Raw genomic sequence first — 14152 nt, forward strand, 5'->3', positions numbered from 1 at the left:
AGTTTGGCAGGGACCGTGGACATCACAAAGTTTCATCGCGCTACAGAAAGTATACAAGTTCAACCGACACATATCATCATCATCGGCATCGTAAATCACTAGAAGGATGGAACTTATCATCATCCATCCTTATCCGGGAGGATGCACCATAGCTTTGTGAACGACATGAGGTCCTGACATTGCATGCCTATGCGAGTTCGGACGTCAGCTCACGATACAGGGCCGTGGTGGAACATCCCCTTCTATTCGACGACTTCTTTCATGATGATCGTCGCAATGCCCTCTGGATGCGAAAGAAGTCATCTCTAAGTTTATAATCCGCTTCTCCTTGGGATTCTACCCACTTGCGTATATGATCAGCGCTTCTGGTTGTCATGCGAAGCTGTTGATGATCCCTTCTGAACCCCATCATGAGATGGACGAGGTAGAATCCATCGTTCGTGCTTGGTTTCTGGACATGGATGCAGCAGAAGTTAGTTTTATGCGAGAAAGCCGGCTGTGGTTCCTTTGTTTCCTGATCTGCAGGTGGCCACCCCTCAAGCTGAAGCCGTGGCGAGACTCATCTAGAATATTTATTACGTGGGTGTAGTCCTTCTTCTCGTAGTTTCTGGTAGGGTCGAAATACACGGCGTGGGAGACTTGCGGGTAAAGAACGATAAGGATGGCGTGCTCGTTGCTGCGGGAGAAAGACACCTCAAATTATTATCCATATGAGCGAGGTGGAATGATTTAAATGTACGAAACGTTTGTCCGACAATGACTTACACTGGATGATAAGGCAGGAGGATAATTTTGTTGTCCTTATTCTTTAGCATGAAGTTTTTGAGGTACTCCCTAGCAGCTTTACACTCAAAGTCGCCAAGACTCAAGGAGGACTCGTGCATGTAGTATGGATCCGCCACACAGAATTGCGAGACTACTTCTCTCTTCATGACGTAAAACCCTAACATCACAACCCTCTGATAAGTGTATCGGTCGATTAATTTGGCATGACACACATCCGTCCAGTGAAAGTTGTCTCAAATTTTGTGGCGAGGTTTGTGAAAGCATCGCCATGCGTAAAATGAACATGGCCTTGCGCGATCAACATGGAATCCGCGCAAGACTGGGACTGGTACTAGTATAACTTTGGTTTTATAAACATTTTTTACTTGCTTTTGACCTTCACTTTTACCATACTGTTTTATGTCATTGTTGGAGGCAACTTGTGTGATGACCAAAGGCTCATTCTGCTTGGAGGAAACCAAAATGTGGGAATTAGAAGTAGTATATGATTTTGATAGGATGATACTTGCCATCGTGAAAAATTGACTTGTCTCGCTCCTATTTGAGTGGATATACAGTTTCCTCCAAAAGTGCGGGAAATGAATAATATTCCTACAAATGTCTATATGCATTTCCTACATACCGAATGCGTGTATAGTATTTTTTTTCCTTTAGAATCCATGTTCCTATAGTTTCCCTATGAAAATCCTTCAAACCTAATGAGGCCCAATTGGTTCTCGGCCGCTTCAAGCGGGAAGGGTGGACAGCAACAGATTATATACTAATCATTTGAAGAAGAATCATGCACAAACCAAATTCTCCACTTCCTTGTTTGTCTTATTAGTTTACGCAAGTGACGGATGCACCTAATTGACACTGATGTGCAAGTATAATAGGTTGCACACAAATAAAGGTTGTGCTTATTCTAATCCTTAGATACTCTGGAAATTGGAAGTCAGACCATACAAAGCTATGTTTGCCGGTCAAGCTTACAAAGGCATACATGGATGTGTTGTGCTCCCTCGGTGCTAAATATAAGCATTTTCTTTTAGAGATTTCAATATGGATTACACATGGATGTATATAGACATATTTTAAAGCGTAATTTTGCTTCGTATATAGTTCATATTAAAATCTCTAGAAGGGATTATAGTATTTAGGAACGGAGTGAGTAGATGACAATGCCTTGAACTAAGTTTTTTGTGTCACTCAAGCGTTCTAAAAACACGTGTTTATAGATCACAACACTCGCGCAATACTGAAAACTGAAAGTCGAGTTTATTCATCGGTCTAGCGTTTGAGCCAGAGATCACACAACACCTACTGAAATAGTACTCCCTTCTTCTGGAAATACTTGTCATAAAAATGGATAATAAAAAAATGTATCTAGACGTAATATTTTCGGACGGAGGGAGTACTTGGCTACTTGTCGGGCATCCCGTAAACGTCGAGTATATGTAGTACATGACACATAATTGAAGAAGGGTGAAGCAGAGTAGTATCACACGAGTCAGGTCACTCACACCAAGGAACAACAAATATGGATGCACATGCCAACAATTATTATTGGTACCTTGATAAGTGTTCCTATATATCGATCTGGCACGGCACGCATCTTTCAGCAATGAGATAAGCGCAGAAGCAACATGACACAAGACCCAATCTGAAACCTCGAGCGTACGGTCGTCGTCGCAATCTCGCGCTAGGAGTGGGAGGATACGAAGACGCGGATCTGGTCGAGGAAGGTGAGGTGCTGGGGCCGGTCGACGCGGCGGACGTACCCGGCGGCGACCGCCGGCGAGTACTCGGCGTGGCCCCTCCGCCCGCTCCGCGCCCACATCTCCGCCGCGTACCCGCGGTGCGCGTAGTACGCCACCGCGCCCTCCACGGCCCTTCCCTCCTCCCCCTCCCGCTCCTCCACAACGATGGAGATGGGGAGGCGCTCGTAGTGCCCCCGTGAGACGCCCTCGAGCTCGTCCAGCCGGGCGAGGCCCCTGGCGGTCACCGAGTAGAGCTCGCCCCTGACGCGCTGGCCATCACCGGGGAGGTTGAGGAGGAAGGGGACGCGGTAGGGCCCGCAGACGAGCGGCAGCGGGGCGGCCGTGGAGGCGGCGGCAACGAAGGCCGCGTCCCCCGCGCGCGCAAGGTCCTGCAGCAGCCCGTGGTTGGAGAAGCCCCGCTTCAGCGTGCCGTACGTGAACACCAAAGTCTTCTTCTCCCCCTCCGGCGCCGGCGGGTGCTGATGCTGCTCGGCCGCGCCCATAGGAAGGGGGGAGATGGATGGACGGAGCTGATTGGCAGGGGACGATAAAGATTTGGTTGGCTTGGCTGGCCGCCTCGTCTGGTCTCGTCTGGTAGGTTGGCGCGGTGGGCGCTGCATTTATTGGGGACGCGAGGTGGGCTGGTGGTCGACGTGGCGCGGGCCCCACCTCGCCGGCCATCGGCGACGCGACCGTAGCTTTCGTCTCGGTCACGGTCACCTCACCTCGTGACATCCACCCACGCTCCGTCTGTCTCATTCAAACTTTTCTGATTGAAAATTAATTCTGGTTCAGCTTTTTCAAATTGGTATTTGAATTTCAGCTGTCTCATTCGTCGTGGTTAGCTTAGCTGGAGCTGGCCCGACGAACAACATATGCATGTTCGATCGATGGAGATATGCATGTTGGATAATGGATAGATCGGTTCAATCTTCAAAGTTTGAGTCCGACCGATGCGGATCGAGGCTTGTGTCACGTGGTGGCCGGCCAGATGAGAACAAGAAAACGTGGAGACATCCAGCACGTGACGGAGATTTTCTCATCGGCCTAGAAAGATTCTCCCTCTCGAGCACGGCGTGTACGGCCCGCTAGCTTGCACCAACCTCCCTCTCGACCGAATCGACCAGACCAAGCAAAGATATGCGTGCCAAGCTTAAAAGAGAAAATGCAAATGTAAAACGCTCTTATATTATGAAACGAAGGGAGTAGATGAAAACTCCTTGCATTCCAAGGCCTTGGATGGCGATGCCGGCTTCTCTCTCCTCCCTCTCGCCGGTGTTACCCTACTGTCGGTGTCAAAACTGACGGATCTCGGGTAGAGGTCCCGAACTGTGCGTCTAAGGCTAATGGTAACAGGAGGCGGGGGACACAATGTTTACCCAGGTTCAGGCCTCTCTCGATGGAGGTAATACCCTACTTCCTGCTTGATTGATCTTGATGATATGAGTATTACAAGAGTTGATCTACCACGAGATCGTAGAGGCTAAACCCTAGGAGCTAGCCTATGATTATGATTGTTGTTCTACGGACTAAACCCTCCGGTTTATATAGACACCGGAGGGGGTTAGGGTTACACAGAGTCGGTTACAAGGGAGAAGATCTACATATCCGAATTGCCAAGCTTGCCTTCCACGCAAAGGAGAGTCCCACCCGGACACGGGACGAAGTCTTCAATCTTGTATCTTCATAGTCCAATAGTCCGGCTGTCCGAGTACCCCCTAATCCAGGACTCCCTTAGTAGCCCCTGAACCAGGCTTCAATGACGATGAGTCCGGCGCGCAGATTGTCTTCGGCATTGCAAGGCGGGTTCCTCCTCCGAATACTCCATAGAAGATTATGAACACAAGGATCGTGCCCGGCTCTGCAAAACAAATTCCACATACTAGCGTAGAGAGTACAATATCCCACAAATCTAACTTGCTGACAAATTTCATAGCGTGACATCACGCCACGCCCCGGTCATTATTCAAACCATTTTTCACAACCAGCTACAGCACGTATTGCGAGGCGGTTTTGTTGGCACGTCTTGTCGAAGCAGAGATCGTGTCCCCTTATCACAAGATTCTCATCAATACGGGTGTGGGTAACCCAACCGTGCCATCAATCGCGGCGCTTTGGGAATAAGCGATTTTACAGGGCAAGTGGGGAGGCGCACAGTTTCTACCGCCTTTATAAAGGGACAAGGATTCCTCTTTTTCACCCACACCTTCTTCTTCCCCTGCCCATCCATTCACGCGCACTCGAGCTCCAGCGCCCAAGTTCTCATCTTCTCCGCAAAGCCGTCCCAAACATGTCCGGAGTGGGAGGCAAGTGGATGGTCTCCTCCGTTACGGAGGAGGACATTACGAAGCTCCGGGAAGCCGGATACCTGGCCGCAGACATCGCGCACCGGCTCCCAGACGCGGGGCAGATCGTCCCTACTCTAGAACCCCATGAGAGGGTTGTATTCCTCACCCGCTTCGTCCGCGGACTGGGATTTCCTCTCCACCCATTTGTCCGTGGGCTCATGTTCTACTACGGGTTGGACTTCCATGATCTGGCCCCCAATTTCATCCTCAACATCTCGGCGTTTATCGTCGTGTGCGAGGCCTTCCTCCGCATCAAGCCCCACTTCGGCCTATGGCTGAAGACCTTCAACGTGAAACCAAAGGTGGTGGTCGGCCAGCAAGCGGAGTGCGGAGGCGCCATGGTGGGCAGAATGCCCAACGTCACCTGGCTCGAAGGCTCCTATGTGGAGACCGTGAAGGGGTGGCAATCGGGGTGGTTCTTGCTACCTCTTGAGCACTGCGTTGGTTTTCCCTTGAAGAGGAAAGGGTGATGCAGCAAAGTAGCGTAAGTATTTCCCTCAGTTTTTGAGAACCAAGGTATCAATCTAGTAGGAGGCTACGCGCGAGTCCCTCGCACCTACACAAAACAAATAAATCCCCGCAACCAACGCGATAAGGCGTTGTCAATCCCTTCACGGTCACTTACGAGAGTGAGATCTGATAGATATGATAGGATAATATTTTTGGTATTTTTATGATAAAGATGCAAAGTAAAATAAAAGCAAAGTAAATAGCAAAGAAATAACTAAGTGTTGGAAGATTAATATGATGAAGATTGACCCGGGGGCCATAGGTTTCACTAGTGGCTTCTCTCGAGAGCATAATATTTTACGGTGGGTGAACGAATTACTGTTGAGCAATTGACAGAATTGAGCATAGTTATGAGAATATCTAGGTATGATCATGTATATAGACATCACGTCCGAGACAAGTAGACCGACTCCTGCCTGCATCTACTACTATTACTCCACTCATCGACCGCGATCCAGCATGCATCTAGAGTATTAAGTTCATAAAAAAAGTAACGCCTTAAGCAAGATGACATGATGTAGAGGGATAAATTCATGCAATATGATAAAAACCCCATCTTGTTATCCTCGATTGCAACAATACAATACGTGCCTTACTACCCCTACTGTCACTGGGAAAGGACACCGCAAGATTGAACCCAAAGCTAAGCACTTCTCCCATTGCAAGAAAGATCAATCTAGTAGGCCAAACCAAACTGATAATTTGAAGAGACTTGCAAAGATAACCAATCATACATAAAAGAATTCAGAGAAGATTCAAATATTGTTCATAGATAAACTTGATCATAAACCCACAATTCATCGGTCTCAACAAACACACCGCAAAAGAAGATTACATCGAATAGATCTCCACGAGAGAGGGGGAGAACATTGTATTGAGATCCAAAAAGAAAGAAAAAGCCATCTAGCTACTAACTATGGACCCGAAGGTCTGAGGTAAACTACTCACACTTCATCGGAGGGGCTATGGTGTTGATGTAGAAGCCCTCCGTGATCGATGCCCCCTCCGGCGGAGCTCCGGAACAGGCCCCAAGATGGGATCTCGTGGGTACAGAAGGTTGCGGCGGTGGAATTAGGTTTTTGGCTCTGTTTCTGATCGTTTGGGGGTACGTAGGTATATATAGGAGGAAGGAGTACGTCGGTGGAGCAACAGGGGGCCCACGAGGGTGGAGGGCGCGCCCTGGGGGGTAGGCGCGCCCCCTACCTCGTGGCCTCCTATTTTGTTTCTTGACGTAGGGTCCAAGTCTCCTGGATCATATTCTTCCTAAAAATCACGTTCCCGAAGGTTTCATTCCGTTTGGACTCCGTTTGATATTCCTTTTCTGCGAAACACTGAAATAGGCAAAAAATAGCAATTCTGGGCTGGGCCTCCGGTTAATAGGTTAGTCCAAAAAATAATATAAAAGTGAATAATAAAGCCCAATAATGTCCAAAACAGTAGATAATATAGCATGGAGCAATAAAAAATTATAGATACATTGGAGACGTATCAAGCATCCCTAAGCTTAATTCCTCCTCGTCCTCGAGTAGGTAAATGATAAAAACAGAATTTTTGATGCGGAGTGCTACTTGGCATAATTTCAATGTAATTCTTCTTAATTGTGGTATGAATATTCAGATCCGGAAGATTCAAAACAAAAGTTTAATATTGACATAAAATAATAATACTTCAAGCATACTAACAAAGCAATTATGTCTTCTCAAAATAACATGGCCAAAGAAAGTTATCCCTACAAAATCATATAGTCTGGCTATGCTCTATCATCACCACACAAAGTATTTAAATCATGCACAACCCCGATGACAACCCAAGCAATTGTTTCATACTTTTGAGATTCTCAAACTTTTTCAATCTTCACGCAATACATGAGCGTGAGCCATGGACATAGCACTATATGTGGAATAGAATGGTGGTTGTGGAGAAGACAAAAAGGAGAAGATAGTCTCACATGAACTAGGCGTATCAACGGGCTATGGAGATGCCCATCAATATATATCAATGTGAGTGAGTAGGGATTGTCATGCAACGGATGCAGTAGAGCTATAAGTATATGAAAGCTCAACAAAAGGAAACTAAGTGGGTGTGCATCCAACTCGCTTGCTCACGAAGACCTAGGGCATTTTGAGGAAGCCCATCATTGGAATATACAAGCCAAGTTCTATAATGAAAAAAATTCCCACTACTATATGAAAGTGACAAAATGAGAGACTCTCTATCATGAAGATCATGGTGCTACTTTGAAGCACAAGTGCGGTAAAAGGATAGTAACATTGTCCCTTCTCTCTTTTTCTCTCATTCATTTTTTTTATTTGGGCCTTTCCCTTTTTTTATGGCCTCTTTTGTTTCGTCTGGAGTCTCATCCCGACTTGTGGGGGAATCATAGTCTCCATCATCCTTTTCCTCACTTGGGACAATGCTCTAAAAATGAAGATCATCACACTTTTATTTTCTTACAACTCAACAATTACAACTCGAAACTTAGAACAAAATATGACTCTATATGAATGCCTCCGGCGGTGTACCGGGATATGCAATGAATCAAGAAGGACATGTATGGAAGAATTATGAACGGTGGCTTTGCCACAAATACGATGTCAACTACATGATCATGCTAAGCAATATGACAATGATGGAGCGTGTCATAATAAACGGAACAGTGGAAAGTTGCATGGCAATATATCTCGGAATGGCTATGGAAATGCCATGATAGGTAGGTATGGTGGCTGTTTTGAGGAAGGTTTATGGTGGGTGTATGATACCGGCGAAAAGTGCGCGGTATTAGAGAGGCTGGCAATGGTGGAAGGAAGAAGAGTGCGTATAATCCATGGACTCAACATTAGTCATAAAGAACTCATATACTTATTGCAAAAATCTACAAGTTATCAAAGCAAAGTATTACGCGCATGCTCCTAGGGGGATAGATTGGTAGGAAAAGACCATCGCTCGTCCCCGACCGCCACTCATAAGGAAGACAATCAATAAATAAATTATGCTCCGACTTCATCACATAACGGTTCACCATACGTGCATGCTACGGGAATCACAAACTTTAACACAAGTATCTCTCAAATTCACAACTACTCAACTAGCATGACTCTAATATCACCATCTTTATATCTCAAAACAATTATCAAGCATCAAACTTTTCATAGTATTCAACACACTCATAAGAATTTTTACTATTCCTGAATACCAAGCATATTAGGATTATTTAAGCAAATTACCATGCTATTAAAGACTCTCAAAATAATCTAAGTGAAGCATGAGAGATCAATAGTTTCTATAAAACAAATCCACCACCGTGCTCTAAAAGATATAAGTGAAGCACTAGAGCAAAACTATATAACTCAAAAGATATAAGCGAAGCACATAGAGTATTCTAACAAATTCCAAATCATGTATGGCTCTCTCAAAAGGTGTGTACAGCAAGGATGATTGTGGTAAACTAAAAAGCAAAGACTCAAATCATACAAGACGCTCCAAGCAAAACACATATCATGTGGTGAATAAAAATATAGCTCCAAGTAAAGTTACCGATGGAAGTAGACGAAAGAGGGGATGCCTTCCGGGGCATCCCCAAGCTTTGGATTTATGGTCTCCTTAGATTATCTTGGGGGTGCCATGGGCATCCCCATGATTAGGCTCTTGCCACTCCTTGTTCCATAATCCATCTAATCTTTCACCCAAAACTTGAAAACTTCACAACACAAAACTCAACAGAAAATCTCGTGAGCTCCGTTAGCGAAAGAAAACAAAATACCACTTCAAGGTACTGTAATGAACTCATTCTTTATTTATATTGGTGTTAAACCTACTGTATTCCAACTTCTCTATGGTTTATAAACGATTTTACTAGCCATAGATTCATCAAAATAAGCAAACAACACACGAAAAACAGAATCTGCCAAAAACAGAACAGTCTGTAGTAATCTGTAACTAACGCAAACTTCTGGAACTCCAAAACATCAGACAAAATAGGAAGACCTAGAAAATTTGTTTATTTATCAGCAGCAATTGGAATCACTATTTTATCACGTTCTGGTGATTTTTAACAATTATTTTCGTGAACAGAAAGTTTCTGGAAATTACAGCAAGATCAAATAACTATCATCCAAGAAGATCCTATAGGTTTAACTTGGCACAAACACTAATTAAAACATAAAAACACATCTAACCAGAGGCTAGAACAAATATTTATTCCTAAACAGAAGAAAAAAGCAAAAAAACTAAAAATAAAATTGGGTTGCCTTCCAACAAGCGCTATCGTTTAACGCCCCTAGCTAGGCATAAAAGCAAGGATAGATCTAGGTGTTGCCATCTTTGGTAGGCAATTCTTCAATAAGACATCTATCACCCTTAAGAGTTCCTTTCTTTTTATTAATTATCAAACTTTTAGGCACAAGATCGAAAAATTCGTTTGTAGCAAATGGTTCCTTAATGATAGCAAAAAGATTGGGATGAATACTTATAGATTTGAGATCCGCAGTTTCCTTACTAGAGGATTCACCCTTATTTTTAGGAACATACATAAGCTTGGCAATTTTAGTGGGATGACTAGGAGTATTCTTTACGGAAGAAAAAGCGGTTCCCAAGTTGGTAATGATTCCCTCAAGTTTATAGATTCTAGTGGAATCTTGATTTATTTTTTTATTAACTATGGGTTCCTTCTCCTTAATATTTTTCAAAGTGACTCCTACCTTAGATCCATATTGGGTAATTTGGTTGTGGATCTTTTTATCAAGATTTTCAATTAACTCTACGGTAGCAACATTGTTTTCAATAATTTCAAGTCTTTGCATTACATGCTCCAAAGTTAACATAGTTCCATTAACCAAGAGAGGTGGTGAGCCAAATAAATCTATCATAGCATTATAAGAGTCAAAAGTATGGCTACCCAAGAAATTCCCTCCGGTAATGGTATCAAGAATATATCTATACCAAGGATTAGCGCCTACATAAAAATTGCGGAGAAGAATGGAAGTAGATTGCTTCCTGGTAGATCTATTTTGAGCATTGCAAATTCTATACCAAGCATCTTTTAGATTTTCTCCCTCCCTTTGTTTAAAATTTAAAACTTCATTCTCGGGAGACAACGGAGAAGATAGAGGACTAGCCATAACGACAAGCAAACCAAAAAGAGGCGAACGAAAAAGAGAGGGCGAATAAAACGACAAGAGTGAAGTGGGGGAGAGGAAAATGAGAGGCAAATGGCAAATAATGTAGTGCGGGAGATAAGGGATTGTGATGGGTACTTGGTATGTTGACTTTTGCATAGACCTCCCCGGCAACGGCGCCAGAAATCCTTCTTGGTACCTCTTGAGCACTGCGTTGGTTTTCCCTTGAAGAGGAAAGGGTGATGCAGCAAAGTAGCGTAAGTATTTCCCTCAGTTTAATTAGAACCAAGGTATCAATCTAGTAGGAGGCTACGCGCGAGTCCCTCGCACCTACACAAAACAAATAAATCCTCGCAACCAACGCGATAAGGGGTTGTCAATCCCTTCACGGTCACTTACGAGAGTGAGATCTGATAGATATGATAGGATAATATTTTTGGTATTTCTATGATAAAGATGCAAAGTAAAATAAAAGCAAAGTAAAAAGAAAAGGAAATAACTAAGTGTTGGAAGATTAACATGATGAAGATAGACCCAGGGGCCATAGTTTTCACTAGTGGCTTCTCTCGAGAGCATAAGTATTTTACGGTGGGTGAACGAATTACTGTTGAGCAACTGACAGAATTGAGCATAGTTATGAGAATATCTAGGTACGATCATGTATATAGGCATCACGTCTGAGACATGTAGACCGACTCCTGCCTGCATCTACTACTATTACTCCACTCATCGACCGCTATCCAGCATGCATCTAGAGTATTAAGTTCATAAAAACAGAGTAACGCCTTAAGCAAGATGACATGATGTAGAGGGATAAATTCATGCAATATGATAAAAAACCCCATCTTGTTATCCTCGATGGCAACAATACAATACGTGCCTTGCTGCCCCTACAGTCACTGAGAAAGGACACCGCAAGATTGAAGCCAAAGCTAAGCACTTCTCCCATTGCAAGAAAGATCAATCTAGTAGGCCAAACCAAACTGATAATTCGAAGAGACTTGCAAAGATAACCAATCATACATAAAAGAATTCAGAGAAGATTCAAATATTGTTCATAGATAAACTTGATCATAAACCCACAATTCATCGGTCTCAACAAACACACCACAAAAGAAGATTACATCGAATAGATCTCCACGAGAAAGGGGGAGAACATTGTATTGAGATCCAAAAAGAGAGAAGAAGCCATCTAGCTACTAACTATGGACCCGAAGGTCTGAGGTAAACTACTCACACTTCATCGGAGGGGCTATGGTGTTGATGTAGAAGCCCTCCGTGATCGATGCCCCCTCCGGCGGAGCTCCGGAACAGGCCCCAAGATGGGATCTCGTGGGTACAGAAGGTTGCGGCGGTGGAATTAGGTTTTTGGGTCCGTTTCTGATCGTTTGGGGGTACATAGGTATATATAGGAGGAAGGAGTAGGTCTGTGGAGCAACAAGGGGCCCACGAGGGTGGAGGGCGCGCCCTGGGGGGGGGGGGAGGTAGGCGCGCCCCCTACCTCGTGGCCTCCGCTTTCGTTTCTTGATGTAGGGTCCAAGTCTCCTGGATCATATTCTTCCTAAAAATCACGTTCCCGAAGGTTTCATTCCGTTTGGACTCCATTTGATATTCCTTTTCTGCGAAACTCTGAAATAGGCAAAAAACATCAATTCTGGGTTGGGCCTCCGGTTAATAGGTTAGTCCCAAAAATAATATAAAAGTGAATAATAAAGCCCAATAATGTCCAAAACAGTAGATAATATAGCATGGAGCAATCGAAAATTATAGATACGTTGGAGACGTATCAGTTCTACATCACCGAGCCGCGCGACACCAACTGGGTGGCGGCCCCCGAATTTCGATCCGGCATCCCCATGCGGCTCACCTCCTGGAAAGAGAAGGGCCTATCCTGGGGTTCATCGGTGGAGCTGACTGGACTACAGAACTGTGTCAAGAATATGATAAGCAAGAAAATCAAGCTTGTCAACGTGGTCCAGGTCATGCTCTTCTGCCGAATCCTCCCGTGTCAAAGACGGGTATTCAATATGTTGGAGTTTGACCTGGCTGCGCACCAGACACTGCGAGAGCTTTTCGACACGACGCACAAAGACGTCTGGAAGGTGCTGTTCAAGGCCGCCGAGGTACCTCCTCCCCTTACCGAGGATCGCGGACTCAGCGCAAAGCGCCCTGCCAATCCGGTAAGCTCTTTATATCTCACAAGATGTTCCTTTCCCCAGTATAGTCGTGTGAGGGATCTGAGCCTCCATGCTATTTTAATAGGACTGGGTAGCGACAGCGGAGCGGATCGATTGTCCGGCCCCTCTGCCCGAAGATCCAGCAGAGGCTCTCTTAACGGAGATGCTGGTTCCAGCGCCCTATGTAAGAAGAAGGCCGCGGGGACCAGGAAAGGTCTCCGGTGCAAGGTCGTATTGGACTCATCGTCCGATAACACCGAGGCGCCCTCCTCCCACGAAAACGAGGAGGAGGAAGAATAAAGTTCTTCCCCCCAGCCGGGGGAGACAAGAAAAGGAAGGCCGCCCCATCCGGGGAGGCTGAAGGGTCCAAGAAGGGAAGGACGCTCCTTCTGGACTACTCCACAACAACCGCTTACAGCGACGAGGAGTGGTTGCCCAGGGACAAGCCCCCGGCGAAGTCGTAAGTATCCGGATACCATAATAGTTCTGGTATGTTTTGTTTTATTGCTTCTTATTATGCCAAACATGATCATGCAGTCCATCCAAAGCCCATATCGACGTATCCTCTTCGGATGAGTCTTTGGGCCAGTCGGCGATGAACAGCGATTCACTCCCGACCGCCACCTCCCTCCCCCCCCCCCCGCCCTACGGACGACGCCGAGGTGTTGTCTCAAAAGGCACTGGACCAAGGGGAGATAGTTCTGGAGGCGCTCCAAGGCGGCATCCCAGATGCTAGGCGCACGGGGGGCAAGACTCCCGTGGGCTCTAATGACGGGGGCAGCAAGTTTGGCCCCCAGCCGGATACTGCGCCGGAACCTCCAGTGGTTCCGAATTCTGTCAGGCGACCCCTCGCTAAGGGGGGCGAGCCGTCTGTGCCGATGGCCTTTGTCCATCCAGAGGCATCAGACAACTTGCTGGAAGCGCTTCGCGGCGCTTCCATTGACGAAGAGCACCGCACTATCATGAGTGCGGTGGTCGAGAAGGTTCGGTCCGCCAAAAGCGGACTGACTGAAGCCTGTGCCAGCCTCTTAACAGGCTTTGAGGTAAGTAATCAAATTATGAGAAAATGTTACAGCATAGACAGTAGCCCCTGATGCTCTGTTTGGTGTTCGCAAAGAAAGGCCGAACAGAGGATCAAATAATAATCACAGGAGTCTAATCAGAATATGTCTATGTGAAAAAGCAGGCTTCGCTGCTGGCCGCTGCCGCTCGTACTGCGGAGGTCTCCGGACTGAAGCGGGACCTTGAGCGGTCCAAGGAAGAGCTCGGCCTTACCAAGAGGCAGCTCGAAGAGAACAAAGGTAAGTGATACCCCGTCCGCATATTGAAAAAAAAGAAGGTTGTTGTTAGATCATAGGATCGTCAGGAATTTTGCTAGGGGCCGCAACCGAAGTGGCGGCCCTGAAGAAGGCACTGTCCGAGGCCGAAGACAGAGCGGCCAAGGAGTGCACCGAGCGCGAGAAGCAAGAGGCCCGAGT

The 14152-nt window shown here is 45.8% G+C and overlaps 1 protein-coding gene across 1 annotated transcript; it reads right to left on the bottom strand.

Moving 5' to 3' along the window:
• Positions 1-2264: 2264 nt before the first annotated feature.
• Positions 2265-3134, bottom strand: LOC109754882 (putative gamma-glutamylcyclotransferase At3g02910). Its single transcript, XM_020313772.4, has one exon. It carries the CDS (start codon positions 3026-3028, stop codon positions 2468-2470), a length of 561 nt encoding a protein of 186 aa, XP_020169361.1. The 5' UTR covers positions 3029-3134; the 3' UTR covers positions 2265-2467.
• Between the last annotated feature and the right edge of the window lie 11018 nt (positions 3135-14152).

The sequence above is a fragment of the Aegilops tauschii genome, chromosome 5 (genome assembly GCF_002575655.3).
Source record: "Aegilops tauschii subsp. strangulata cultivar AL8/78 chromosome 5, Aet v6.0, whole genome shotgun sequence".
Lineage (NCBI taxonomy): Eukaryota > Viridiplantae > Streptophyta > Magnoliopsida > Poales > Poaceae > Aegilops > Aegilops tauschii.

Excerpts from the sequence above, each read along its gene's own strand:
- LOC109754882 (XM_020313772.4), bottom strand. The coding sequence starts at position 3,028 with ATGGGCGCGGCCGAGCAGCATCAGCACCCGCCGGCGCCGGAGGGGGAG.